At 39.4% G+C, this 27,752-nt stretch overlaps 1 protein-coding gene across 10 annotated transcripts; it reads right to left on the reverse strand.

Moving 5' to 3' along the window:
- Positions 1 to 1,808: 1,808 nt before the first annotated feature.
- NEK3 (NIMA related kinase 3) lies at positions 1,809 to 25,975 on the reverse strand. 10 transcript variants are annotated; one of them, XM_089899619.1, is made up of 18 exons: positions 25,897 to 25,975; positions 23,940 to 24,141; positions 23,375 to 23,544; positions 21,790 to 21,883; positions 21,340 to 21,437; positions 20,043 to 20,126; positions 19,161 to 19,228; positions 18,982 to 19,068; positions 16,894 to 16,948; positions 13,482 to 13,529; positions 10,936 to 11,136; positions 10,324 to 10,396; positions 8,535 to 8,581; positions 6,326 to 6,428; positions 5,346 to 5,462; positions 4,953 to 5,087; positions 3,149 to 3,275; positions 1,810 to 2,497 (listed from the first exon to the last, which is right to left on the reverse strand). In XM_089899619.1, exons 3-18 carry the CDS (start codon positions 23,489 to 23,491, stop codon positions 2,416 to 2,418), a joined length of 1,536 nt encoding a protein of 511 aa, XP_089755745.1. In that variant the 5' UTR covers positions 23,492 to 23,544; positions 23,940 to 24,141; positions 25,897 to 25,975; the 3' UTR covers positions 1,810 to 2,415. The 10 variants fall into 10 exon arrangements, with proteins under 10 accessions (XP_089755746.1, XP_089755745.1, XP_022430452.1 ...); XM_022574744.3 differs by lacking the exon at positions 25,897 to 25,975 and adding an exon at positions 25,221 to 25,455; XM_022574747.3 differs by lacking the exon at positions 23,940 to 24,141 and having other exon boundaries at positions 25,897 to 25,914.
- Between the last annotated feature and the right edge of the window lie 1,777 nt (positions 25,976 to 27,752).

Raw genomic sequence — 27,752 nt, forward strand, 5'->3', positions numbered from 1 at the left:
ATAACGCTTTTTACTGGAATAGACAAAGTTCAACATTGAGTCTGTCCATGAAAAATTAATCAATAGTCAATCTAAGAAAGAAATGGAGAATTTTATTTGCGCCAACCTGAGGATTATAACCCAGGGGACAGTCTTTCAGAAAGCTCTGAGGATTGTTCCGCCCAAAGCACAATTACATAAGTTTTCAAGACAAAAGGTTATATTGTACATCAAAGTAACATACTGACAGTCTACACAGTCCAGCAAGGTGAGTAGTGGGTCATCGTGACCCCTTACAGGATTAAGAAAGAAACGTTATCCCCTGAGGAGTTACCTTGCTGACACCAAGAGAAAATTGCTGTTTGGGGGGGGGGGGCTTGTTTTTTTTGTGTTTTTTGGTGAGCAGGCATTTCTGTGTCTTCTAAGGGGATCTAGCTAATGTATAATGCACATGCACAATGCACACTAAAAAGGGGTAGTAGTGGTAGAAACCGACAGAGAGAAAATTTTGTTTAAAAAAGATTCTTGTCCTGTCTTAAAAATAATTTTATTTCATCAAACCTCTTTTTTTAATCTCTTTTTTTTTAAAGCTGTAAGTGCTGAAAAACCTTATTCGTGTAAGTAAATGGAACTGGAAGTTTTGTTAAAAGTGACCCTCAATTCTTGCCTAGTTGTATGTCAAGAATTACACAGTAATCTATCACTAAAATTGGTTTCTAATCATCCATTAGAATCTCTTGAAATTCTGTTATAAGCAAAACCCTGCAAACCATCTGACTTTCAAAAGGATTTGTCATCCCATCAAGATTCATTCAATCTCTCAGTAACTATACATAGTTTCAAGTTCCCTGTGTTGGTTGGTTTGGAAATGTTTCCACCATGGGGCAGTGCTAAGATATGAGATGTCTAAGAGGTATCAAATACAGTATTTATGGAAGCCGAGTACCTGGCAATATCCTCTCCACTTGAGAATAGGCTGGATTTAGTGTCTCAGAGTGACTAGAACCTGGAAACGTAAAATTAGGAACTTATAGCAGAAACCCCGGCAGACACTGCCTTAGCCAAGAGATCAAGGTTAACAACAGCAGTAATGTCGTGAGGAGATGGCACACCCCTGACCGGATGTATTGGGAAGGGCACTTCACGTCTGTGGTGTTCAAACACTCACGCTCAGTCCCATCATGAGAAAAACGTCAGACAATCCCAAATTGAGGGATATTTTACCAAACAGCTAACCAGTACGCCTCAAAAATGTCAGGGTTCTGAAAAATAAGGGGAGATGGAGAGACTCAGAGACCAGAGGAGACTAAGGATGACCAAATGTTTTGAGTATAAATAATGGGGGATGGGAGCGGGGGTGGTGAAAGCTATGACACAGTTTTTGTATGTTAAGATTTTTTAAAAATGTTTAACTCTTTGAAAGACATAAGTAGTCCACATTTCAGCAGACCTTTATTAATGATCCTACTGTAGTCTCACAACTATTTCCCACTTTTGTTTATTCGAGCATCGTTCCCTATACCAGGCCAGGCTTATGCTGTTCCCACGCTTGCCCCTGTGGGATCCCCTGCGAAGAGCCAGTTTCTTTAGTAAAATAGTCTCCCTTCACTGAAGCATCACAGCATGAAATGACAGGCTTCGGCACACGTGTGTCATGGTGACCCAGACGTGTTGGGGTCCTGCCCGCCATTAGTTCCACAACACTGGTTTCTGCTACTTGCTGTATGGACTTCTCACCTTTGGCCCCATTCCTTTCTCATATACAGGACCACCAACTTCTGACCAGTTCTGTAGCCCACCCCACTCCTCCCATGGCTGATCCTCCGACCTGGGCTCTTTTGTGCATCCTGTGAGGGGCTGTATTTAAGGACAGCTGGTAGTTGGTGATCACTGAAGATGATTGATCACTACCCAGAAATAGGCCTTACTGAAAAATCACACACATTATTATGTTATAGTTAAATATATTTAGATCCTCAAACCTTTAGGAGATATAAAAAGAGCTACATAGAAACAAGCATAAATCATAACAATGGAAATAATAACATTAAGGGCTGCCGTGATGGTCTAAGGTCAGCATCCCTATGAGGTAAGCATTGTTATCCTCATTTTGTAGTTGAGGAAATTCGGGCTCAAAGAGGTTAATTTCTCACAGTCACACAAGCAGTAGGTGGTAGCATTCAATTTCCGTTCTGACCGCAAAGCCCAAACCTCATACCCATTCTGCTATGCCTTCTCCTTTGAATTCAAAAACTCCTAAGAGTTCTAGATTTTTTATACCTTATACTAACCAGGAATAATTTTAAATATTCAGTTTCCCTCTCTTCACTCTGTTTCTAAAGGAAAATACACATCCTGTGAGTTCAGTATTATCCAAATATCAATTCCTCATGTTCAACGTCTCCTCAGTGTGACTAAGGAACATTTCCTTGGGTGTTATCCATCAGACACTCCTTGCCAGCCAGCTCGCTGTCTCAGTTCTGATACCCAGTCAGAGCTGTCATCTTCCTCAAAGTCCCTGTGAGAAAACAATCTGGATATTAAGCCTCCGTTTAAGGAGTACAGTTAATATCTGTCGATGGGTTCAAAGCAGTACATCACCGTAACAATACCGACATTTTTGAAAACTGAGCTCCGTAAGGCAACTGAACAGAGGGAAAAAAATGGTTAGCCTTCCAAAGGATCACTTCTTTCACTGTTTCTACAACTTTTTCAATATAAAAATCTGGTATATTAAAAAATAAGTCCAAGCTAAATGATTATAAACACATGGCTCAGTCAGGAATTCTGTGATAATACCATAACACATTACCCATGCCAGACAAAAGATCAAGATATAAGTATTCATTAATGATGTAAAGTAATATAGCCAGCTCCTGCTAAACCAGAAATGATTAAAGTACAATTTTTTTTTTTTTTTTTTGCGGTACACGGGCCTCTCACTGTTGTGGCCTCTCGCGTTGCGGGGCACAGGCTCCGGACGCGCAGGCTCAGTGGCCATGGCTCACGGGCCCAGCCGCTCCGCGGCATGTGGGATCTTCCCGGACCGGGACACGAACCCGCATCCCCTGCATCGGCAGGCGGACTCTCAACCACTGCGCCACCAGGGAAGCCCTAAAGTACAATTTAAATGACATGCACGCACACGCTATCTGGGTATACCACTTACGTATCCTCCTCATCCAGTCCAGGTTCAAGTCTCTCTGGATCCAAAATGACAGAATCATGACTTCCATCAACATCATCTGATGCTTCTGTTTCCTCATACAGGGGGCCTTTCAAGAACCCTTCTGCACCTTCAGAGGAATGTTAACAGAAATTATGCCAAGTTAAGCAGTTTTTACTTATTTCGTTCATGTTGCACTAAATTCCTCCAAAGGCTTGTGTGCTAATTGAGGGCAATGCCATGCTCTGTATTTTTCTGTAGTGTCTCCCTGCATTACTCAGCATGATTCTGGCATAAAACAGGCCCAGTAAGCACCAGTATGGGTATTAAATTTCTAAACAGCACTTTCTTCAAAACTCAGAAAATTATAATTAAAACCCTCAAATATATGAACCCATATTAAAGCATTAAAAGTTGTCTTTGGACAGCTAGGTAACAGTTCATTTTTTCTCCTTTGAGCTCTCCCCTCCCCCTAAGTTTTCCCAATGGAGGGGAATAAAATTAGGGAATTAAGACTAAATGCATGCTTTTAAATTTTTTTCCAGATAGTAACTGCTTTCAGATTTTTGCTTACAAAACGATAACCTAACATGAAAATGTGGGTTCAATCTTTATAAAAATCCTTTCACAATAGAGCTATGATATATATATATATATATTTTATGATATATTTTTAAAATAGTGACTTTCCTGAAATGACAACATCTTCATCAATGGACCAGAAACAAAATCCAGGATCTATAATTGCTAAAACAAAAGTCATAATCATTAACCTTCCTTAACACCTGCCTCCCAATGCACCCATCTCTCCTAAGGACACATAACTGTCTGCACACAGCTCTATCAGACACGTGGTACATAGCTCTACAATGCTCTGCTTGTGTGTTGGTCTCCCAAATAACCAACTCTTTCAAGGAAGGAATTATGTTTTATTCTTTTTTTAAAATCTTAACCTAGTACATGTTAGGCACTCAATAAATACCGATCAAATCAACAAATACACTAAATCTGCTACAATACACACAGTCAAGGCTTGCCACACCATGGCATAATTTATCTCTCCTTGGCATAATTTATCTTAGATCTTAAACCAAGCAAGACGGCTTTAGTAATTGAATTATCAAAATTAAACACACGTGCACTCACACATACACACCCTTATTTCAGTCCTTTGGCCCAGATTCCTAAGGATAGTATCTTAAAAATTTATGTTGTATAATTTTAGTGAAAATGTCTGTAGAAATGATAAAAAAAGTCAAATCCTAATTGTTCATCTTTTTTTGTGTGTTCTACTCAATATAACAGAATCCAAGTACAGAGCCAAAGAAACCTTGAAGTTCCTCAGCGTTTACTAGGATAAAGTCTGAGCTACAAAGTCCCTAAAGCAGGGGTGTATTTGCACGGTAAAAATGGGCCACACTTCAAAGTGATCGCGTGATTATTAAAAAATAAGCAAACAAATGGGCAAACAGAAGGAATGAAGCTCTATGGGAAATTTTAATTACGGCTTCAGACTGGCTAGAAAAGATTCAAGAAAACCTAAAACTACAATGCTATTAAATATTTCATAACTTTAAGATCAAAGGGTTTCTGGGAGGAGGGAACAGGGAGTTATTATCTAATGGATACAGTTTCCATTTTGGAAGATGGAGTGTGGTAATGACTATACAATGTGAATGTACTTAATGCTCCTGAACTGTATACTTAAAAACGGTTAAAATGATAAGTTTTATTTTATGTATATTTTACCACAATTTTTTCAAAACAATCAAAGGGTTTCCACAGTTATGTAACAGACATGAATCACCTGGTCTATATATTGTGTATGTTTGAAATGCCAAGCTGAGGTCAGCATGCTTAAGAATGTTCAACAAGGTCTCAGGAGTTTCTTTGAGCCACTGCTTACGGGTATTATTTTCACTGTACTTTATTACAGAACCACCTAGTTGGGAAAAGATAAAAAATTAGTCCCAAATAAAAAAGATTTTCAGCATATATCTTCAGATCATATTTCAAGCAAAGCTAATTATATTTAACTCTCTACCCAGATCTATTTCACTTGCCTGTATGAGCAGCGCTCTGATGTGTGATAACCAAATATCCTTCACAGAGCGACATTAAAAAAAAGAAAAAACTCTGGCTCATTAAACACCTATTAGACAACGTTCCATAATAAAATAATAGAATTCAATCTACTAACCTCTAACGTCCTCTGCCGTTAAACTGGAGGTGAGTAAGGATGCATCTTCCAAAGCTGTAAGAGCTGTACTGGATACATTTTTCTCCCACTGTCGCCTGAGAGGACCTGGTGAACTGGCTTTTAAAGTGTAAAGAAGAACTGCTGAGCTTATTCTTTTATTTATTCATCTATATGCACACAAGTATCTCTCTAAAAGAAAAGTATTTCCTTTCTCTTTCAAACTCAGATCTAACAACACTCTTTCAAGTCTAAGTAGTAAAGGGAATGAAAAAGAAATCCAGATGAAAAGGTAAAGCTAATCATTAAAGTGAATTTAAAAAAATGCTATGTATAGGGGCTTCCCAGGTGGCTCCATGGTTAGGAATCCGCCTGCCAGTGCAGGGGACATGGGTTCGAGCCCTGGTCCAGGAAGATCCAACACGCCACGGAGCGGCTAGGCCCGTGAGCCACAGCTACTGAGCCTGCGCTCTAGAGCACACGAGCCACAACTACTGAGCCCGCGTGCCTAGAGCCTGTGCTCTGCAACAGGAGAGGCCACAACAATGAGAAGCCCGCACACCACAATGAAGAGTGGCCCCCGCTTGCCACAACTAGAGAAAGCCCGCGTGCAGCAACCAAGACCCAACGTAGCCAAAAATAAATAAATAAAATTTTTTTTAAAATGCTATGTATATACTCACACATTACACAATGTACAAGAGTTAAAGGCCCAAGAGGACTTAGGTAGACACTGTGTGCCAGGCTGTTTATGGTAGAGAGCACAACAAATACTATTTTTTCTGAAGCCTCTTATTAATAAACATGATTTTCTCTTTTTTTATAGGTAAATAAATTATTCCTGTAACACTACTGGATAAACAAACACAAATCTGCCTATCTACTTGCTTATGAAGCCTACGACCTAGTAAGGTGGAAACTGGTATTCCTTGTATATTCCCCAGTTCTCCACTTATACAATGATTAGAATTTGAATAACTTACTTATCTCTTCTCTGTTTACTCTCCTCAGTGCACTTTCAACCGAATTTTTATTAATGCTTTCTAAGTCAGTGTGGCTACACTTTCCACCTGGTTCTTCCCTTTGCTTTAAAAGAAATTAAAAATAAAGATTAAGTAATGCTTGAATTGCTGCAAAAAAAGGTAAACAAGTAGGCAAAGACAGCTATTTTAACTTTAAATATAGATGGATTAAACATCAATAACCACAGAACCCCATCCATGTAAATTAAGTCATATAATCATATATATGTGTATATTAAAAACCATATATATGAACAGACATATGTATAAATATATGTATATTAATAGTCATATACCTTAATAGCCATTAATATCAGTCACTGCAAATGTGAAAAGGATATATAAAAATGACAGAGATATTTGAGAGGTCTTTATAGAGGAAGAGAGCAATGAAAAATTTCTGGGCTCTTCATGCTGGAAATATCAGAATGAAATATTTTATAAAGTTACCATACAGACGGTCCTCGAATTACGATGGTTCGGCTTATGATTTTTCGACTTAATGATGGTGTGAAAGTGATACACATTCAGCAGAAACTGTATTTCAAATTTTGAATGTTGCTCTTTTTCCCAGGCTAGTGATATGCCGTATGATACCCTCTTGTGATGCTGTGTAGTGGCAGAGAGCCAAAGCTCCCACTTAGCCACGTGATCACAAGAGTAAACAGCCGATACACTTACAACTATTCTGTACGCAGGCAACCACTGATTTTCACTTTGAATTCAGTACTGAATACACTATATGAGATATTCAACACTTTATTATAAAATAAGCTCTGTGTTAGATGATTTTGCCCAACTGGAGGCTAATGGAAATGTTCTGAGCACATGTAAGGTGGTCTGGGCTAAGCTAGGATGTTTGGTAGGTTAGGTGCATTAAATGCATTTTCAACTGGGGGGATGGGATTTCTATGTCTTGACTGTGGTGCTGGATATATGACTCTATAAAATCACCAAAATTCATCAAACTGCATGCTAAAAATGAGTAAATCTTACTACATATAAATTAGGCCTCAATAAAGCTGGAAATAAACAGATATTACTAACAGATATTACTATGCAAAGAAAAAAGTACAGGGGCAGAATATATTCCATTTGTAGTAACATAATGGGGAATGGTGTTATTTATTTACAACCTAAGGTTCATTCAAAAAATTTACAAGTTTAATTACTAGTACATTCCATAAACAGAATCATTTGTTGTTACTACATCTTTTCCTTTGGGAGTTAAAAGGTTGATTAAAATGATGAAGAAAGAAAAAAATTATCAATAGGACACCAGTTACTGGGTTGGGTGTGGCAAAACTGGGAAGTGGATTTGCTGTTACTATTTATGACTTAACTGTCGCTATCATGTAAAAGGGCACAGCTGCCTGGAGCCAAATGAGACAGACAGGACCTTGAATTCCAGGCTGAAAAATGTCCACTCAATTCATGGGCTTAATAGGGAGGCACTATAAGTTTCTGAACAGAAAAATGTCAAGATCAACATAGTTATCTACATGTTATTTAGCCATAAAAAGGAAGGAAATTCTGATACAGGCTATACCATGGATGAACCTTGAAAATATTAAGCTAAGCAGAAGAAGCCAGACACAAAGGGACAAATATTGTGTGATTCCACTTACTTGAAATATCTAGAATAGGCAAATTCATAGAGACAGAAAGCAGAATAGAGGTTACCAGGGGCTGAGGTGGAAGGGAGGGTGGGGAGGAATGGGTAGTTATTGTTTAAGGGTTTCTGTTTGGGGTGATGAAAAATTACATTGTGAATGTAATTAATGCCATTAAATTCTTACAATTCAGCTTAAAAATTGCTGAAGTGATAAATTGTATGTTTTATATATATATATATATTGTACCACACACACAAAACCAACCAAGAGCCAGGCTAAAACAAGACTTTCATGCCTATAAGCAGGGCTAAGTTCACTCACATCTATATTGAAACCACTTGTCATCCATAATTAGAAATGAAAAAACAAATAAATGCTGATCTAAAGTGGCTCGGCTGGCAGTACAAAGAACAGCCGCCAGTTACTTCACAGGCCCAAAGATGAAAAACTCCTGAACCCAGGGACCAGGCAACAGTCTTCCAAATATCTCCCAGCACCTAAAGATGCCAGGTACCCAGTGGACAATTTTAGACATTTAACTTTAAAGCACTTACCACTGTGCTTGCTTCATTTTCCAAAGCTATCCTGATTCTGCTGGGGTCTGCTCAAAGAGAAAAGAGAAGGTAGAGAGAAAACACATAAAGGCTTCTAATATGATTTGCACAAAGCTTGAGTGACAAAGACAAATGAAGTTTTTAAAGTCAAAGAACCAAAGCACTAGCCCATACAGTGATATCAAGCTTTAATTGCCTAATAATACACCTCAGCTGTTAAAGAGATTATTTCTGCTGTTTTATTCTAATGTTAACGTCTGCAAGTTAAGACATCTCTATTCACTTATGCCAACCCATTTAGGCACCAGGAGGTAAGACACTCTGTATACTCGGAAGGTCATTATCACCTTTAGCATAAGCTTGCTACCCAGTATGCTTTTCCTGACAGCTATTACAGTAGGTGGAATAGGTATCCCTCTCAAGAAATCAGCTACTTATTCCCTGATGAGGGCCCAGCAGCAGTCACGGAGGCAGGATGGCTCCTGCCTGATTTTCCGCTGCCAGAGCCTGGGGTCCGTGTTCCTCATTCATTCAGCATTTTAAACAATTGCTACTGAGCATCTATGATGACGGCACTGAGGATACAACAGTGAGCAAATGAGACACGGTCCCTGCCCTCACACAGCTTTCATTGTTCTGGTCTCACTAGCTACAGCACCACCAGACACGTGCTCCCCGTATGGTGGCTCCTCCGCACTGGCTTACTCCTCTTTTTTTTAGAAATTGTAAAACTACACTTTCCTATCTTGAAACTACACTGTCTTGAAACTGTTCTTAGACTGCTTTTGTTGTTGCTGCTCAGCATTTTAAAACGAATTTCCCACTATCCTGGGATGTGAACAGAAGCTACGAAACAGTACATAAAATAAAATCAACACTAAAACTGCTGAAGCAAAGGTAACTGACTACCTCTTAAGTAACGGAAAAAAATGCTGAATTGTAAGACTGAAGGGTTTATACCACTAAAAGGGTTTACATTCTTACAAAAGTAACATTTAAAATTTAACTTCAAGAAAACAGTATAGTTTAGAAATGTTTCTTTTGAAACTAACATGACATTGTAAATCAACTATACTTCAATAAAAAAGAAATTTAAAAAAATAGAAATATTTCTTTTGTAGTATATAACACTAAGATAACAGGCACTAAATAACGGAGGTTTTACAACATCTCCCTACAGTGGATGACCTACACGTCTTAATTCTTCTCTCTTATCCTGGTCATTGTTGGATTTCTTCAGATGAAAGATGTGTCATTGATGACAAATGAAAAGCAACAAAAAGAGCTTTGAAAAAATTGAGATGACAACTTCCAAAGAGACAATAAATTACATTTGAAATTTGCTCAGGATTGACTATAGATGTATGGAAATTTTGTGCACCTATTATGTGGACAGTTCCAGCTTTTAAAAAGACTCCATTTTAAAAATTTTGTTTATAAGATGGTCCTTAGGGATACAATTTCCTATATTATATTTTCATGGTTAGATTCCTAGGTAAGACCACAGACTCCTTCTACCTGATCCATAACAAACTAGAGTAAATATGGTTCTAAAAATGAAACAGAAAAAATTTTTACATCTCTAAAATCTCCAAACTATGTTCTTTTTGATCCCTGGAAAACTAAATGTATAAGATTCGGTATAGAATTATGCCTGAAGGAATAAGAAGCAAATTTTGATTTGAGGAGTATCTGGAAATCATCTCTAATAACTTGAAAATTGTATTTTTCCTTTTTGTTATACTGTATTTTAAAAGAACACAAAAAATAAGCTTTTCAAAATTCTTACCCTTTTTTCTTGGTGTACTAGGCATAGATTTTTTGGTTTCTTCTAATACCTGTTCACCATATTCTGTGATGATCTGAAAGTTTAAAGCAGAGAATTTAAAGATGTGAAAGATGCTTTTCTTTAGATACTGCCATAACATCATTTAATTATCAAGGTTCTTCCCCACAGCAATAAAGTTGAAAAGTAGAAATGCCATTTAAAAGATCCATGTAGGGATTTCCCTGGTGGTCCAGTGGTTAAGACTCCGTGCTTCCACTGCAGGGGGCAAGGGTTCGATCCCTGGTCAGGGAACTAAGATCCCACATGCCGCAAGGCACAGCCAGAAGAATAAATAAATAATAAATAATAAATAAATAAAAGATCCACGTAATTTAAACAGACATTTATATACGTCCAAAAAGATCTGGAAGGATAATGCAAACAATATCCATGATTATATTTGGGGAATAGCATCGTGGAAAGAAGAGGAAGGAAAGGACATTTCAACTTTTTACTTTTTTAATATACGTCTGCATTATTTGAATTTTTACAGGCATGTATAACATGTAATTGTGTTTAGAAGATAACAAACACTGGGAAAACTGTTCACAGTCAATCTCACATGTACCATACCTCTGGGGGTAGGCACTTCTGGATGAGCCGAGCTAAAGAGCCTCTGGAGAGAAGAGTTGTGGCTGAAGGGCGATGTGAGGGATTCTTTTTAAACATCTGCTTGATCAGATGCTGAAGCTCATAGGAATAATGGGATGGCAGGGGGCTCATGGACCCCTGACAAATTTTGAGGATAAGACTTTTCCAACTATTTGCCTGAAACTGAAAAGCAAAACTGAACTGTAAAAGCAGATACAAGGAAAGAGAACAGAAATAAGTAAATACCAGCTGAACTGAATTTATATGAATTATTTTAATTTTAGAAATTCTTCTCCCTAGAGGTGTTTTTAAGGTGCTGTTCTCTAATCTTTTTTTTTTACTAATCATACTTTTTTTCTTTGTATTTCAAAAAAATTATTTTATTGAAGTACAGTTGATTTACACTGTGTTAATTTCTGCTGTACAGCAAAGTGATTCAGTTATACATCTATATACGTTCTTTTTCATATTCTTTTCCATTATGGTTTAATCACAGGATATTGAACATAGTTCCCTGTGCTCTACGGTAGGACCTTATTGTTTATCCAAACAGTTTGCATCTGCTAGTCCCAAACTCCCACCCCACCTCCCAACCGGTACTATTCTAAAAATCTTATGGTTGTTCAGGAGAAAGGTAAACATAAATAGTAAAAGATGTTCCCATCTGGAGGAAGTCTTACCATCAGTGCCTGTTTTGGGTACTTTATTACTCAAATCAACGTTTTCACAGATACACATTTTTAATATATTTTAAAAATCAAAGTAATACATACATATGGCTTTTTAAAAAGTCAGATGATATTAAGGCTTATAATAAGTGTAATGTTTCTTTGCTTCTCTCCTCCTCAAAAATCCCCAGGCCTGGGCTTCCCTGGTGGCGCAGTGGTTGAGAGTCTGCCTGCCAATGCAGGGGACACGGGTTCGAGCCCTGGTCTGGGAAGATCCCACATGCCGCGGAGCAACTAGGCCCGTGAGCCACAACTACTGAGCCTGCGCGTCTGGAGCTTGTGCTCCACAACAAGAGAGGCCGCGACAGTGAGAAGCCCATGCACCGCGATGAAGAGTGGCCCCCGCTCATCGCAACTAGAGAAAGCCCACGCACAGAAACGAAGACCCAACACAGCCAAAAATAAATAAAATTTAAAAAATAAAAAAAAAATTTAAAATCCCCAGGCCTGCTCCCTGACAAAATGCACTTTAGACTTTTCCTATTTTAAACTCCTGCTGCAAAATCCTTTTTACCTTCCATGTCATCAAAGTAGTTATCACCGTTTGACAAGTAATAGAGTGGGATATAAAATGTCATACCAGAATAACATTTAAAGTTTTCATTGTATAATAAACATACTGCGGGGGCTTCCCTGGTGGCATAGTGGTTGAGAATCCACCTGCCAATGCAGGGGACACGGGTTCGAGCCCTGGTCCTGGAAGATCCCACATGCCGCGGAGCAACTAGGCCAGTGCGCCACAACTACTGAGCCTGTGCTCTAGAGCCCACAAGCCACAACTACGGAAGCCCGCATGCCTAGAGCCTGTGCTCTGCAACAGGAGAAGCCACCACAATGAGAAGCCCACGCACCGCAGTGAAGAGTAGCCCCTGCTCGCCGCAACTAGAGAAAGCCCGCACGTAGCAATGAGGACCCAATGCAGCCAAAAATAAATAAATTTATAAAAAATAAAAAAATAAACACACTGCAATTAACATTAGGTGCAAGCCTCAGTAATACTTAATATAAGAACATGATGGCATTCTGCCTTGGAGGTACATTACCCTATTAATACATACAAGTGAAGATATGAAAAAGGAAAAGTCAACATGTAATAAAGGAAAAAAACATATAACAAAGGAAAAATTCAGGTAATGAAAAATAAGACTGAATCTGCTTTGCCTCAGGCTTTTTTTTTTTACTTATACCAGGTGTAGTTTATTGATATAATCAATAGGATTATGAAACTTCCCCTATAACAACCAGAATTTAAATTTACATTAAGAGGTTTGATAATCAAACAACAGTGAAGCTATGTTAATATATTGTTACGGAAAAATTATCCATGACATTTGTTAAAAATGATAAGGCAGATTTTATTCAGGACCATTGTAACAGATATAGGCTCCACTGCGATAGAATTTTGCAGAGGGTTAGAGGGATTGGGCTTAAAGGCAAACACAGCATGGGCAAGTGGGAATTTATATCTAATGAACAGGGTAGATACCACCGGATGGAAAATTACTAACAGGAAACATCCAGGCAAAAGGGGGACTCTGGCAGAAACTAACACACCATTGCAAAGCAACTACACTCCAACAAAGATGTAAAAAAAAAAAAAAAAAAGAATAGCACTCCACACACACACACACACACACACACAAAAAGGGGGGGACTCTGGCTAAACCAATCTAACAGGATTCTTGCTGAAGGCAGACCAGAGGGGTCAGACGTCAGCTGGGGAACTGCGGAGGATGAGGAACCTGACCAGATATCAAGGGCAATTGGACACTGAGGGTGGAGGGTTCTTGCTCAACTTACCAGGGTTCTTGATAAAACTGGACTTTGCAAGGGAATGCACACATGGGTCTAGGAGAAGATTCAGAAGCCAGATGAAAATTTGGCTAAGCAAAGAATTTTTTTCAACTTGAGCCATTTTTAAAACAATTACTCATTTACTATTAATTACTGTTTGCTAAAAACAACACAAACCGAAGATCATGTATGTACACTTGAAAATATGAAGCTAAAGGGGTGATGCAAGCTAATGCGGTGGACAACAGACCTAAATTTTTATCCATATGTCTGAACTGAAAATGTTGTTTATTTGATACTCCCTTAAAACAACTTGCAATATTATTTTTTTGAAAAAGTTAAAAGGTTGCTTTGATTATAAACACACAAATATACACAGTTCTAGAGAAGCAGACTATAGTTAAAATTTACACTGAAGTGAGACATGTTTGCCATATATCTACCAGCTGTCTGAATTGGGGCACACTTCTTGACTTCTCAAAGTGTCTCCATCTGCAATTAGGGGTAATAATCTTATTCCCAAATGCCTCAGGCTTTCTAACCATTATATTGAATTTCAGCGTTTCCTAAAGGTTTGAGAACTACTTTTGCCTTTTTATTATTATTATTATTTTTTGCAGTACACGGGCCTCTCACTGTTGTGGCCTCTCGCCTTGTGGAGCACAGGTTCTGGACGCGCAGGCTCAGCGGCCATGGCTCACGGGCCCAGCCACTCTGCGGCATGTGGGATCTTCCCGGACCGGGGCACGAACCCGCGTCCCCCGCGTCGGCAGGCGGACTCTCAACCACTGCGCCACCAGGGAAGCCCTACTTTTGCCTTTTTAAAGCAGACAACAGAGCAGACAGTGCCAAATATAAACTTTTACTACTTATTCTTGCTAGAAAAAATAAGAACATGTATATGAATGTTTATGAAAAGGACAAAATTAGGGAAATAAAGAATATAATCCTAATTAAGATACTGGAATTTAATAAATAATTTTATTTGTACACAACAGTGGTTCTCCACTTGGGCTACACATTACAATCATCTATTTTAAAACCACTAACGTCCCAGGAACTAACACAGTGTTGTAGTCAATTATACTTCAAAAACAAACAAACTCATAGAAAAAGAGATCAGATTTGTAGTTACCAGAGGCCGGGGGTGGGGGAAAGAGGAATTGGATGAAGGTGGTCAAAAGGTATCCATATGAGATGATGGCTGCTCACTAAACTTATTATGATAATCATTTCATGGTGCACCTAAGTCAAATCATCACACTGTACACCTTAAATGTATACACTGCTATATGCCAATTATATCTCTGTAAAACTGGAAAGAAAAAAAATTTTTAATGCCCCCAAATTAAATGTAAAAGCGAAAACAAACTACACTAATGTCCAGGACACCCGAGATTTTAATTCAATTAGTCTGGCCTGGGCCTAGGCATCAGCATTTTTCAAGTTTCTCACATTGTTCTAATTATGCAGCTGGTATTATAAGCCACTTATATACAAGGAAGCTGACCTCTCAGTAACAGTGCACACCTTGTGGAGAAAAGGGAACCTTCTTGCACTGTTGGTGGGAATGTAAATTGATACAGCCACTATGGAGAACAGTATGGAGGTTCCTTAAAAAACTAAAAATAGAACTACCATACGACCCAGCAATCCCACTCCTGGGCATATACCCTGAGAAAACCGTAATTCAAAAAGAGTCATGTACCACAATGTTCACTGCAGCTCTATTTACAATAGCCAGGACATGGAAGCAACCTAAGTGTCCATCAACAGATGAATGGATAAAGAAAATGTGGCACATATATACAATGGAATATTACTCAGCCATAGAAAGAAACGAAATTGAGTTATTTGTAGTGAGGTGGATGGACTTAGAGTCTGTCATACAGAGTGAAGTAAGTCAGAAAGAGAAAAACAAATACCGTATGCTAACACATATATATGGAATCTTAAAAAAAAAAAAAAAGGTCATGAAGAACCTAGGGGCAAGATGGGAATAAAGACACAGACCTACTAGAGAATGGACTTGAGGATATGGGGAGGGGGAAGGGTGAGCTGTGACAAAGTGAGAGAGTAGCATTGACATATATACACTACCAAATGTAAGGTAGATAGCTAGTGGGAAGCAGCCACATAGCACAGGGAGATCAGCTCGGTGCTTCGTGACCACCCAGAGGGGTGGGATAGGGAGGGTGGGAGGGAGGGAGACACAAGAGGGAAGAGATATGGGGACATAGGTATATGTATAACTGACTCACTTTGTTATAAAGCAGAAACTAACACACCATTGTAAAGCAATTATACTCCAATAAAGATGTTTAAAAAAAAAGAAGTGCAAACCTTCCATTTGAGTTACTTTCATCTAGTGGTGAAGAAGGAAAGAAGGATGTTCTTAATTACTCACTCTCATGAGCTCTACATGTTCTCAAGCGCCTCTGTGAAAATGCTTGCTAGAGCCAAGTTCAAATCTGTGCCCAAAGAACAGAATTTATTTCTATGCAAAGCTAACACTTAATAGGGATCAGCACTACTTATTAATTCTGTGCAATAAACAACTGCAAACAAGCAGGGCAAGTGAGTTAACTTCTTTTTATGTTAAATTATTTTTAAAATATCTTTAAAAAATATATAATATAGAGCAAAGTCTATTTTCTCATGGTATTTCAGTTAGAGAAGAAACTGGAAGAAGTGAAATCTAACTGATAACAAGGAAAGTACAAACATGGTGCAGCCACTCTGGAAAACAGTTGGGCAGTTCTGCAAAAAGCCAAACATGCAGTTACCATGTGACCCAGCGATTCCACTCCTCTGTGTATACCCCAAAAATTGAAAACAGGGATTCTAATAGATACTTGTACACCCACGCTCACAGCAGCATTATTCACAATAACCAAAAGGTGGAAACAACCCAAATGTCCATCAACAGATGAATGGATAAACAAAATGTGGTATAAACATAGAATGGAATATCATTAAGTCATAAAAAAGGAATGAAATTCAGACATATGCTACAACATGGATGAACGTTGAAAACATTATGCTATGTGAAATAAGCCAGACACAAAAGGAAAAATATGGTATAATTTTACTTATACAAAATAACTAGAATATGCAAATTCACAAAGATAGAAAGGGAGGGAGGGAGGGAAGCAGGGAGGGAGGGAAGCAGGGAGGGAGGGAAGGAAGGAGGGAGGCAAGCTAAATATAGTACTATAAATACTAAATCATGGAAATTTCCTATTAGTATACACTACAAAAGTAGCTCAAAGCAAAGATGACAGCAACTGGAAACATGAAAATCTTATAATGAACTCATCCTAAGGAAGCAAACCACCAACTGAAATCTGGCACATTACCTAGGACTTAGCCCGATACAACCAGAGGCTGCCTTTCCCATTTTGCATGCCATACTTACTGGATGCTTAAGGGTACAGAGTTCATAGAGAATGCATCCCAAGGACCAGATGTCACTGGAAGCATAAAGAAGCAATGTAATGATGAGTGGGTTATGAGTTATCATATGAAACTGTGTATATGTTGTAATACAAAAAATAAAAAATTACTCTACCTTTAATAAGAACAGACATTGCAGGTACTTCTTAGCTACTGAAATAAAATATACAGCAATTTTGGTCTAACACTTAGATACTTACTAACAGTAATGTTCACAATAAAACTGACTGCTCCCCAACCCCTGCCCCTCCAAATCTGGGTTGTTCGGGTATCAGTTCAGTAGTATCAATACTTGGTGCAAGAGGAATATCCATGGACTCAGATTATCATAGTTGGCAGAAGGGCTTTAGAAGTCATCCAGTGCAGCTTCCACCCAGGCTGCCTGCACCACAGCTGGCTGTTGGTCACACATCCTGATGGACAGCTCTCTGTGCCCCCAGTGGCTGGCTCTAAGGGACAGCCTTCTTATTCTTCCACAAAAGAGCTCTTCAAAGCTCAGCAAAGAGTTCTATAGTTTGCCCTATACGCCCACCCTTCTTCAAACTAAGCACCTCCACTTTCCTCCAGAGTTCTCACCACCTAGTTGTCATCCCCCAGACTTTTTCTAGATGATATTCTTTTCATTTTAACTAAGGGTTTTTTTTTATCAACTATTTCCCCCAACTTTTAATTTTCTAAAGTTTGAAACCTACAGGAAAGTTGTAAATGCCCACATGCTCCTTCCTAGGTTTCTCAGCCATTAGCATTTGCCACGTTTGCCTGCTTTTCCTCTCTTCCTTCTAGATCTGAACCTCTTGAAAGAAAAGCTGCAGGCATCAAACACTTCACCCCTAAACACATCAACATGTATCTCCTAAGAGCAAGGACACTCTCCCTCATGAACACAACACCATTATCACATCCAAGAAATTTAACCTTAATTCAATATTATTATCTAATATTTTGTCCAAACTCAGATTTCCCCAGTTGTCCCAGGAAGTCCCTTCATAGCTGTTTTGTCTCCAATTCAGTCAGTTTTACTCTTAAAGGAGTCTATTTATTATGGATTATCATATCCTTTTCAGAAAACAACTTGGCAGATGGTAACAAGAACCTGTGGGTGTTTCTCTTTCTAGGAATTCATGCCAAGAATGTGATAGACAACAACGACATATTTATGCACAAAAGGCATATTAATCACAGCACTGTTTAGGATACTGAAAATTGGAAATATATCATAAGGCCAATAACAGAGGAATGTGAAATAAATTTTGGAAGACCCATGTATTAAAATATTATGCAACCATTAACAATAATTATGCAGAGTTTTAATATGGGATAAAGTGAATATGATATAAAGTGAAAAAAGCAGGATACTAAATTGTATATAGAGTATATAAACAAAGTTTAGGGGAAAAAGAGAATGGATGGGGGAAAAATCCCAAAATGTTGTCAGTAGTTGTGTAAAAGTGGGTGATCACCATTTCCTTTCTTGTATATCTCTACATTTCCAATCCTTCCCCTGCCCACCCACTCCATCAATGGGCACATATTACTTATATTCAGAAAAAAATTATGCTTTAAATCATAAGGACTTCATACTATCTTCTGATAATCAATGAACCTATCAGTCAAGTGCTTATTATCTAGTCCTGTAAATGTCAACTCAATGACATAATCCAGTGGTTCCCAAATTTTGCCGCACATGGGACTCACTTAGTGATCCTGGAAAATTACTGATGCCTGCTGCCCACCCCCAGACATTTGGATTTAACCGATATGGCTACAACCTGCGCTTTGGGATTTTTTAAGTCGGGAGCAGCAAAGTTTGAGAAACAGTAATATAATGCATACTGTTCCCAGAAATGACTAACCTTTCTTTCAGCATTTACATGTAGCTCCTCTCAGCTCTGATTAAAACAGTGGGAAAATTATGACTTTCATCTAGAGGCCTAGGAATTTAAATTCTACACTGCTTTCACATATACATTTTTAAAAACCAAACTTCACCTGTCGGCTACAATGCCTGTACCAAACTGTCAGCCCTGCACCAACTACATACATCACTTACCTTTTATTGTTATAAGGCATGTTTTCCCAAATTTCTGGGGGCACATAATAAGGTGTTCCCACATACGTACAAGCAAATGCCATGGGACTAAAACCAGAAAGAGGCACAGAACGATTACAGAGCGTTTCTCAATGATGATGCTTCGACTACTGTCCCTACTACAGAAGAGACATACATACCTGGAGAGAAGACGGGCGGATCCAAAATCACCCAATTTTACTTCTCCCTTTTGGGTGAGGAAGATATTCTGCATTGAAAAAGAAGAGCTCAGATTACATCTACCCTCATTCAAATATAAGGCAGAGATATATGTGGAACCTAGAAAAATGGTACAGATGAACCGGTTTGCAGGGCAGAAACAGAGACACAGATGTAGAGAACAAACGTATGGACACCAAGAGGGGAAAGTGGCGGGGTGGGGGAGGTGGTGGGATGAATTGGGAGATTGGGATTGACATGTATGCACTGATATGTATAAAACAGATAACGAATAAGAACCTGCTGTATAAAAAATAAATAAATAAACAAACAAACAAATATAAGGCAGAGAGCACCGGCAGAAGCTGTCTTTCAAAGGCTGCTGATGGTGGAGATCAAGGGTAGAAATGCTGACAGCCGAGTCCTCGAATGGAACATAAAAAGACAAGATACCCTCTGGACAGCTGCACTTCCCTGCTTGGGAATTCAGGATGACTGATTAGAAATCTAACAGGCAAGCTTCAGATTGTATCGGCAGACCCTGCTCAACTGACCGGAGAACCTGTGTCCCGGTAACTCCAGGTGGCAGGCCCTGGTCTCAACCATTTTCCATCTGAGAACATGTGGTCTTAGGAAACAGTCACTAAGAGAGCTGGAACATATTACCATACACTACTAAAGAGATTTACTGACCTGTTCTCAAGTAGTACCTTATTTGGCTAGCATAAATATCAATATTACATTGAGAAATATTTCTAAACTAGATAAAGAATGCCCCAGAAGGAAAGAGAATAACACAGAAAAAACATGGAATGAAATAGTTTTCGATTTTTTTTTTTTAGGACCAAAGTGTTTCCACTTACCTTGGACTTGATATCTCTGTGTAACACACGTTTCTTGTGAATGTGATTTACTCCAAGGCACATTTGTGTAAACCAATTAAGTATCTGTAAGGAAAAAAGCATGCAAATCTGCAAGAATGCAATAACGGGTTCATGGCAACCCCAAATCCCAAAGAATCATCTTCAGGCCCTGGCTGACCTGAGTTTTATATAATATAAGTACAGAACTCCTGAAAATTACATAGTTCAACTAAGATTCAGTGTTGCCTGGAGAAATTCAGAAAAGCTGTGAATCAATCCCATATGTGTCATCGTCTTATGTATGATCTAAATAGCAATTTATTTATTTACTTTTTTGGCCATGCCACGCGGCTTGTGGGATCTTAGTTCCCCCAGGGATTGAATCCGGGCCCTTGGCAGTGAAAGCGCGGAGGTCGAACCACTAGACTGCCAGGGAATTCCCAACAATTTATTTTAATAAAAATCCCACTATGGTTTTCTTGTATTTAACCAAATAAAAATATTTTTAAATATACATATAAAAGTAGTTTGCCATTTAGAAATGAATATGCTATAACTTTTTATAGTGTAATCATTACATCAGGTTTTCATTCACTTTTTCAGAATATTCATATGTTAACATTAAAAGATTTCATTATATTACCAACAATGCTTTGAAGCCAGGCTGACATGCTACAACGGAACCCATATTCTTAACAATACAACTTCTAGATGAAAAATATTTATATTAATATACTCTCAAAACACGTTATACCATGTATCAAACTAAGCCCCAGTAAAGCTGTTTATTGAAGTATTTTCCTTAGTCAACTCATTCCAATAATATTTAATACACAACTTTCCATTAAAAAGGCAGTAAGTATTTTAAGAGATTATGCTAAACTGTAGAAGGAAAAAGACTAAGAATAGGTGCTCCTGGAAAAAAGAAATGCAGGCTTCATTCTTCAGATGATCTAGAAATACAAAAGAAATCCATCTGCCTTCTAAAATTTCAATGCAAAAAATAAAAATTTTAAATGTCTAGTAGAAAGTATGATAAATAATACAATTTTGAAATTCTTCTAAACATGGAAGTGTTATTCTTTGATATTTTATAAACTTATATCTATTTTACTCCCTAAAAACATCTCAGGCAGCCACATCTCACTAAGCAGCATCATGGATACAGAAATGAGTCATTTCTAACTCGTGTGTCAGGTAATCACAGACAGCAATGCTTTTATGTTAACACATACAAATTTTATGAGAAAAGTTGCTTCCAAACCTTGAGGGAAACTTCTGTAAGTCGGTCTCTTACCGTATCTTCAGGAAACAACTTCCCTTTCTGATGTTTAACCTTCTGCATCAGGTCCCCTCCATCACAATACTCCATCACAATATACAGATGTCCTTCAGCTAAAACAAATGTAAGACTCTTTAAGAAAGCCCCAGGGGCTTCCCTGGTGGTCCAGTGGTTAAGAATCCTCCTTCCAATGCAGGGGATGGGGGTTTGATCCCTGGTCGGGGAACTAAGATCCCACATGCCGCAGGGCAACTAAGCCTGCGTGCCACAACTAGAGAGAAGCCCACACACCGCGAGGAAGAGCCCACGTGCCGTAATGAAAGAGCCTGCATGGCTTAACAAAGATCCCGCCAACCACAACTAAGACCCGACACAGCCAAATAAATTTAAAAAAAACAAAAACAAAGCCTCAGTGGCCATGAGTCAAATTCAGAAATGCAGGTATTGGGGGAAATTCATATTTACCTTCAAATGATTCCTTAAAGGCAACAATATTGGGGTGTTTCATTTTGGCTAACAGAACAGCCTCCTTCCTAGAATTCTGTGTGTCAGAGAAAAACTAGAAGGAGGTTTAAATAAGCGTAAATGAAATACTTCATAATAAAACTGATAGTAAAATGATATTATAGTAGTTTGTAAGGTATTTCAATGCTAGACACAATTTCATGGCACTGTACTTTGACCCAACTTGAGTTTATCAAACTCCACGAGTAAACATGTGCAGATTTTTCAACTATGGCTATATGCATGCTTAAGCTGACCTCTTATATCTTTACAAGTATAGAATGTAAACTACTCTTAACATCAGCCTAAGTATAACCTGACTTGGAGAGCCAGTATGCCATCAACAATAGTAGCTCCTTAAAGAAAAACTAGGGCTTTCATGTTTTTACTGTCTGCATCACTTTATCAGCCCACTGGTTCAGATGAAAAATATATATACTCGTGTATTACAGCAGCATGGATGGGCAAAGACCATATGCAAAATAAGTTTCCAAAACTGTTTATCCCCTAACTTACTCTATGAGGATAAAATCCTGAATGACTTATCTTATAATTAAAAAACTGCAACTGATTATGTACTAGCCCAAGGGGGCTTAGACCAGCAGCATCACCACCAGCTGGGAACTTGTTAAAAATGCAAATTCGCAGGCTCACCAGGAACTACACAACCAGAAACTCAGGGGTAAGGCTCAGCAATCTGGTTTAACAAGCTCTCCAGGTGATTCTGATGCCCACTAAACGAGGTCAAGATTGCAGTGGGAAAAAAAATACTCACTCTGAGAATTTTATTAAAATGTATTTTTTTTTTAGTTGATCAAAACATTATTAGGCAGCCTCCATGGTATGGCTTCTTTCACCTGACAACTATGTTACATAGTGACAAATACAGTTTGACCTTGAACAAGGTTAGAGGCATTGACTGCACGGGGTTGAAATTCCAAGTACAACTCATAGCTGGCCCTCCATGTATGGAGGAACCCCTCCATTTCCTCGGTTCTGCATCCACGGATTCAACCAACTTCAGATCGCACGGCACTGTAGTATTTACTATTGAAAAAATCTACGTGGACCCACAGCAGTCAAACCTGTGTTGTTCAAGGGTCAACTGTACAGATAAATCAGCACTTTCCTCATCTTACAGGGAAATAAAACCTATAAACTAATCCACAGAATAGGTTCCCTGATACCAAAGGTCAGCATTTTAGGTCTCAGCTCTTCACTGTATGTTGATGTTCCTTTTTTCATTAATATGGCACCCGAGTTGCATTTGGGCAGCTTCCCTACACCCTTAAGTATGCAAAATTGGAAATTATTACAAATTATTCACATTGAGATAAACAGCAATCACCACCCAAACCTTGATTACTTTTGTTAATTACAATATCCTAAGAACCACCTAAGATATAGCAAGACCTTGTAAAGCTAACAAATAAACCCATTAAATCTTTTGCACAAAGGAGCAATTCCACGTTAAATTTCAAGAACTTGTTTTCCTATACAAATTACATGTACACTTGCAACATGAGCTAATTGCTTTAGCAGTGACCTTGGGAAGCCTTATTTCTTTCATGGCAAACATCTGATTACTGCTCTCCTGCTGAACCAAAAGGGCTCTGCCAAAGGAGCCCTCCCCAATCACTCTCAGGACCGTGTAACTGTCCATGCTGGGCACCGCACAGGGGCTCCACTCCCGCAGTCACCACCGGCTCTCCCAACCTAGATTCAAAAACAGAAACAACTGAGAATTACTGCAACGCAGAAACAGAGACACAGACATAGAGAACAAACATATGGACACCAAGGGGGTAAGGGGGAGGTGGGATTGACATACACTACTATGTATAAAATAAATAACTAATAAGAACATGCTGTATAGCACAGGGAACTCTACTTAGTGCTCTGTGTGACTTAAATGGGAAGAAAATCCAAAAAAAGAGGGGATATATGTATACGTATAGCTGATTCACTTTGCTGTACAGCAGAAACTAACACAACTCTGCAAAGCAACTATACCCCAATTAAAAAAAAAAAAGATTCACCCACAAAAAAAAACAACTGAGAATTAAATTTACTTTCAAAAGGCAGAATTAATTCAAAGTAGCTGTAATCACCATGACAGGATGACTTATTCCTTTATTCATTCAACAGGTGGACACAGGGCATGCGTGCCAGGTTTTATAATCCTGAACAAATCTCTCAACATTCAGCCCCAGCCATCATGCACACTCCAAAGCAGATGGGACCGCAGGCCTCAACAAATGCAGGGTGGCGAGTCTTACAGGGAGAGTCATGCTGGCCCTCGGCAGAGGTATCCTGGGGAGTTAGGAAGATGATATTTAGGCTGAAGCCTGAAGGATAAATGGAAGATATCTAGGCAAAGAGGAGGGACATGATGGAGGCAGCGGGAATCGCATAGTTAACAGCAAAAGAGATTGTTTCAGGTCAAGGACTTGAAAGAGGACTGTAAGGCTAGTAAGGCAGACCTTGTCTCAAGGTCACTGTAAGCAAAGTTCAGGTTGCTGGATTTTATCCTGGGGTAATTCACAGGCTGTCTCTGAAGGGTTTTAACCAAGAGAGCAAATTTACAGCTTAGAAAAATTGCTCATGCTGGCTGCAGAGCAATGGACCAGACAGGGGAAAGAGGAGGAGGGCCGGAGCAGAACTCCTACCACAGAAAAGGCAGGAAAATGATGACACAATGGAACAGGGGGGTGGCAAGGGGGATGAAGACAACGGGAAGGAACATGTAGAAAGAACTGGCAAGATTTTTGGTTACAGATTTATGGGGGACAAGTAGGGAGAAGGGAACAAGGTAGACTCAGGTTTCTGGTGTAAATTGGGCAAATACTGATACCTTTCCCTGAGAAAAAGGAAAGGCATGGTGGTTGTGTGCCTGGTGTTTTTGGTTTGATTTTTCTGGCAGTGACAGTGGGGTGGGTGGGGAAAGGCGTGGGGAAGGGAGACATGTGCTCCTTTGGGGACATGCTGAGTTGGAGGTGCCTGGGAGGAAGAAGACATGTTAAGCAGAGTCCTTGAACTTCAGTCTCCCTTTTATATTTCCTGGATGAAGCAGCTCGCTGGATCTCTTAATACATCGGAAAGAATGAATATAAAGTTCCTAACACTTTACCTGGTAAAGGGGGCCCTGAATAAATGGCAGCTGTTATTATTATTAAACCTTAGAAAGGTGATGCTTTCTTTTTTTCATTACAGAAAAAACACTGGAATGAGTTTACTTGATTTTCACAAAACTTACTTGTAGTGTTTTATTTTCATAAAAATCACACCACAAAGATTTATGAGGTCCAGAGAGCATGGCGGGTAAAGCAAAAATTACAAACCAAAACCTACAGTTCTAGCGACCATCTGTACTCCTGTTTACCTAGACTCACCAGGAAACTCTAGAATTTCTCCATGTAACCAAATCAGATGCATGGTCTTCAGAAACAATTCTTTTCAAGGACAGTAAGGTCTTCCTGGATATGACGTGAAAGAAAAAAGTTCTTTGACGCTATTCTAACTGACCCCTGGCATTACACGATTTGACAAGAAGCCCTAGTTTTCCCATATTTTTATTCTTTTTTACTTCGGGTACTTATTCTGTGAGCGGACAGTAACTGATAAGCAAGAACAACCACTGACTTTTCTTAGCTGAAAATCACATTTGGTCCTTTCCGTCCACGTTTTCCCCTGTTACTCATTACACACCTAAGCTCATTAAAAGACCTGTATATGCTCTGAATATGACAAAAGCGTCGCCTCGCAGGCCTATACCGATCAAAAGCTAATAAAGTGATGTGCAAATGTAAATGTAGTATGCAGCTTAGAAGGTGAGCGCGGTGACCGCACCTCGGGGGAGACCCGATCCTCACTCCCGGAAAAGCCGCTCCGCCTCGCATCCCTGCCCGCGTTACCCCCGCGACCCCCAGGCCCGGGTCCGCGAGCGCCGGAGCGCTGGTCCCGCTCGCCCCCACCCCGCGTGGGCGCCGCCGGCCCAGTGCCCAGCGCCCACCCGTCCCCGCCCTCGTTCTCGCGGAGGGTGCCTGCCCGGCCGGCCGACTGACTCACCTGCTTCCCCGAGGTCCTGAGCCGGGCGCGTTTCCGGGGGGCGGGCCGGCGGGTCGTCTCTCGGATTGCCGGCGAAGGAAGCTTCCGGGTCGAGCGGGAGGCGCTAGGGGTAGCCGGGCCTACGAAGGGCGCGTTTTCAAAGTGTTGTTCCACGTCGCTCCAGAGCAATGCCAATAATATTGAGGGAAAGTATCCTTCGCGGAACGTAAGTTCTGTCACCAGTTTAAGCTAACAGCCCATGTAGATAAGTTTCATGGGCACAGCACTCAGCTTACCAATTGTGTGAACTCTGACAAACGTGGAGGGCAGATTAATGGTCCCCCAAAGATGGACACATCTATCCATTATTATAGATAACATGTACAAGTTACGAGGGGCTAAGCACTCTTTTAAGTGAGCTTAGCATGTAAAGTGCATAGAATAGGACTAAAGTGTTAGCTATTAACTCATTTAATCTTCAAAACAAGCCTAAAGGTAGGTACAACTATTATCCCTGAGGCACAGAGAAGTTAAGTTCTTTGCCTTAGGTCCCACAGCTAATAAGTGGTAGAAGTAGAATTAGAACCCAGGCAGTTTGGCTCCAAAGTGTGACCCTTAACCATACGCTGCAATAATGTCAGAGACACTGCAGTGGTAAACAGTCTGAAAAGCTGACCCAATTACAAGGTCTGAAGAGAGCCTATCGGATTTAGCAACAGAAGGTCATGGGTAACCTTGAAGAAAGTATATCAGTGATGTGATGTGGGAGAAACCAGATTGCAGTAGCTGAGGTGAGATGGTCAGAAGAATCAAGGAGTTCAGGATATTTTCAAGATACTTAGCCTTGAAGAGAAGGAGAAAGGGTGATAACCATGGGTAGAGGGAAGCACAAGATTATTTATGAGAGTATTTTATTAATGGGGAAATTGTAGCTATATGTTGAGGGATAATAAACCAGTGGAAGGAAAGAGAGGCTGAAAGTGCTAGCGGGAGGGGGGCCAGGAAGGTCTAGTTGATCCAAATAATGTGTTTTTATTTTTTATTTTATTTTATTTTTTGGCTGTAGCTTGCAGGATCTTAGTTTCCCGGACCAGGATTTGAACCTGGGCCCTCTGCAGTGAAAGCGCAGAGTCCTAACCACTGGACCGCCAGGGAATTCTCCAGGAAGGTCTAGCTGAGATGAAAGGATGGCTTTTAGAGCCCAGGAAGAGAATTAGCCTTGGACTAGATGAGGAACAGACAGATTTGCTTCTGAGCAAAGATGTGGATGGATGTAGATAATATTAAAGAAGGAGAAGGAATCTTGAAAGCCTCAATTTTCTCTATGAAATAGAAAATTAAGTCATGTATAGCATATGGAAATCTTGAAGAGAAAGGTTTTTTTTTAAATCGAGATTTTTATATTATTTATTAGTTCTATACAGTAAAATTCTGAGTAGTGAAGTTTTGATTGTTGTTTTCAGAATACCAGAAGAAGCTTATGTGGGCAAAGGTGATCAAGCAGCTCAGAGGCGATTCTAATGCATAATTGTGTAGTCATCTCTAGGAGTAAGAAATTTGGATTAATCCAAAATTGGGATTATGTAGATAACAGAAGTACACTAGGACAAGGGAGTTAAGGGTGCTGATATAAGGATGATTGACGTGACACACCTCGGTGTCTTCCTTCCCTGTGAAGGAAGTGAAGTGTAGAAGGGCACCATCCATTATGTAGGTACTAGACACATGTGGCTACTGAGCACTTGAAAACTGGCTGCTGGTGCAAACAGAAATGTGCTGTAAATGTCAAATACACACAGAATTCCAAATAAAATCAGGTGGTGATGGCTGGCCGAAGAGCCCTCCCCACTTGCTGGTAACAGGGCAAGGATTCTTGC

Source organism: Delphinapterus leucas, chromosome 18 (genome assembly GCF_059928025.1).
Source record: "Delphinapterus leucas isolate spDelLeu-1000000601 "Yukka" chromosome 18, BTC_Dleu_Yukka2, whole genome shotgun sequence".
NCBI lineage: Eukaryota > Metazoa > Chordata > Mammalia > Artiodactyla > Monodontidae > Delphinapterus > Delphinapterus leucas.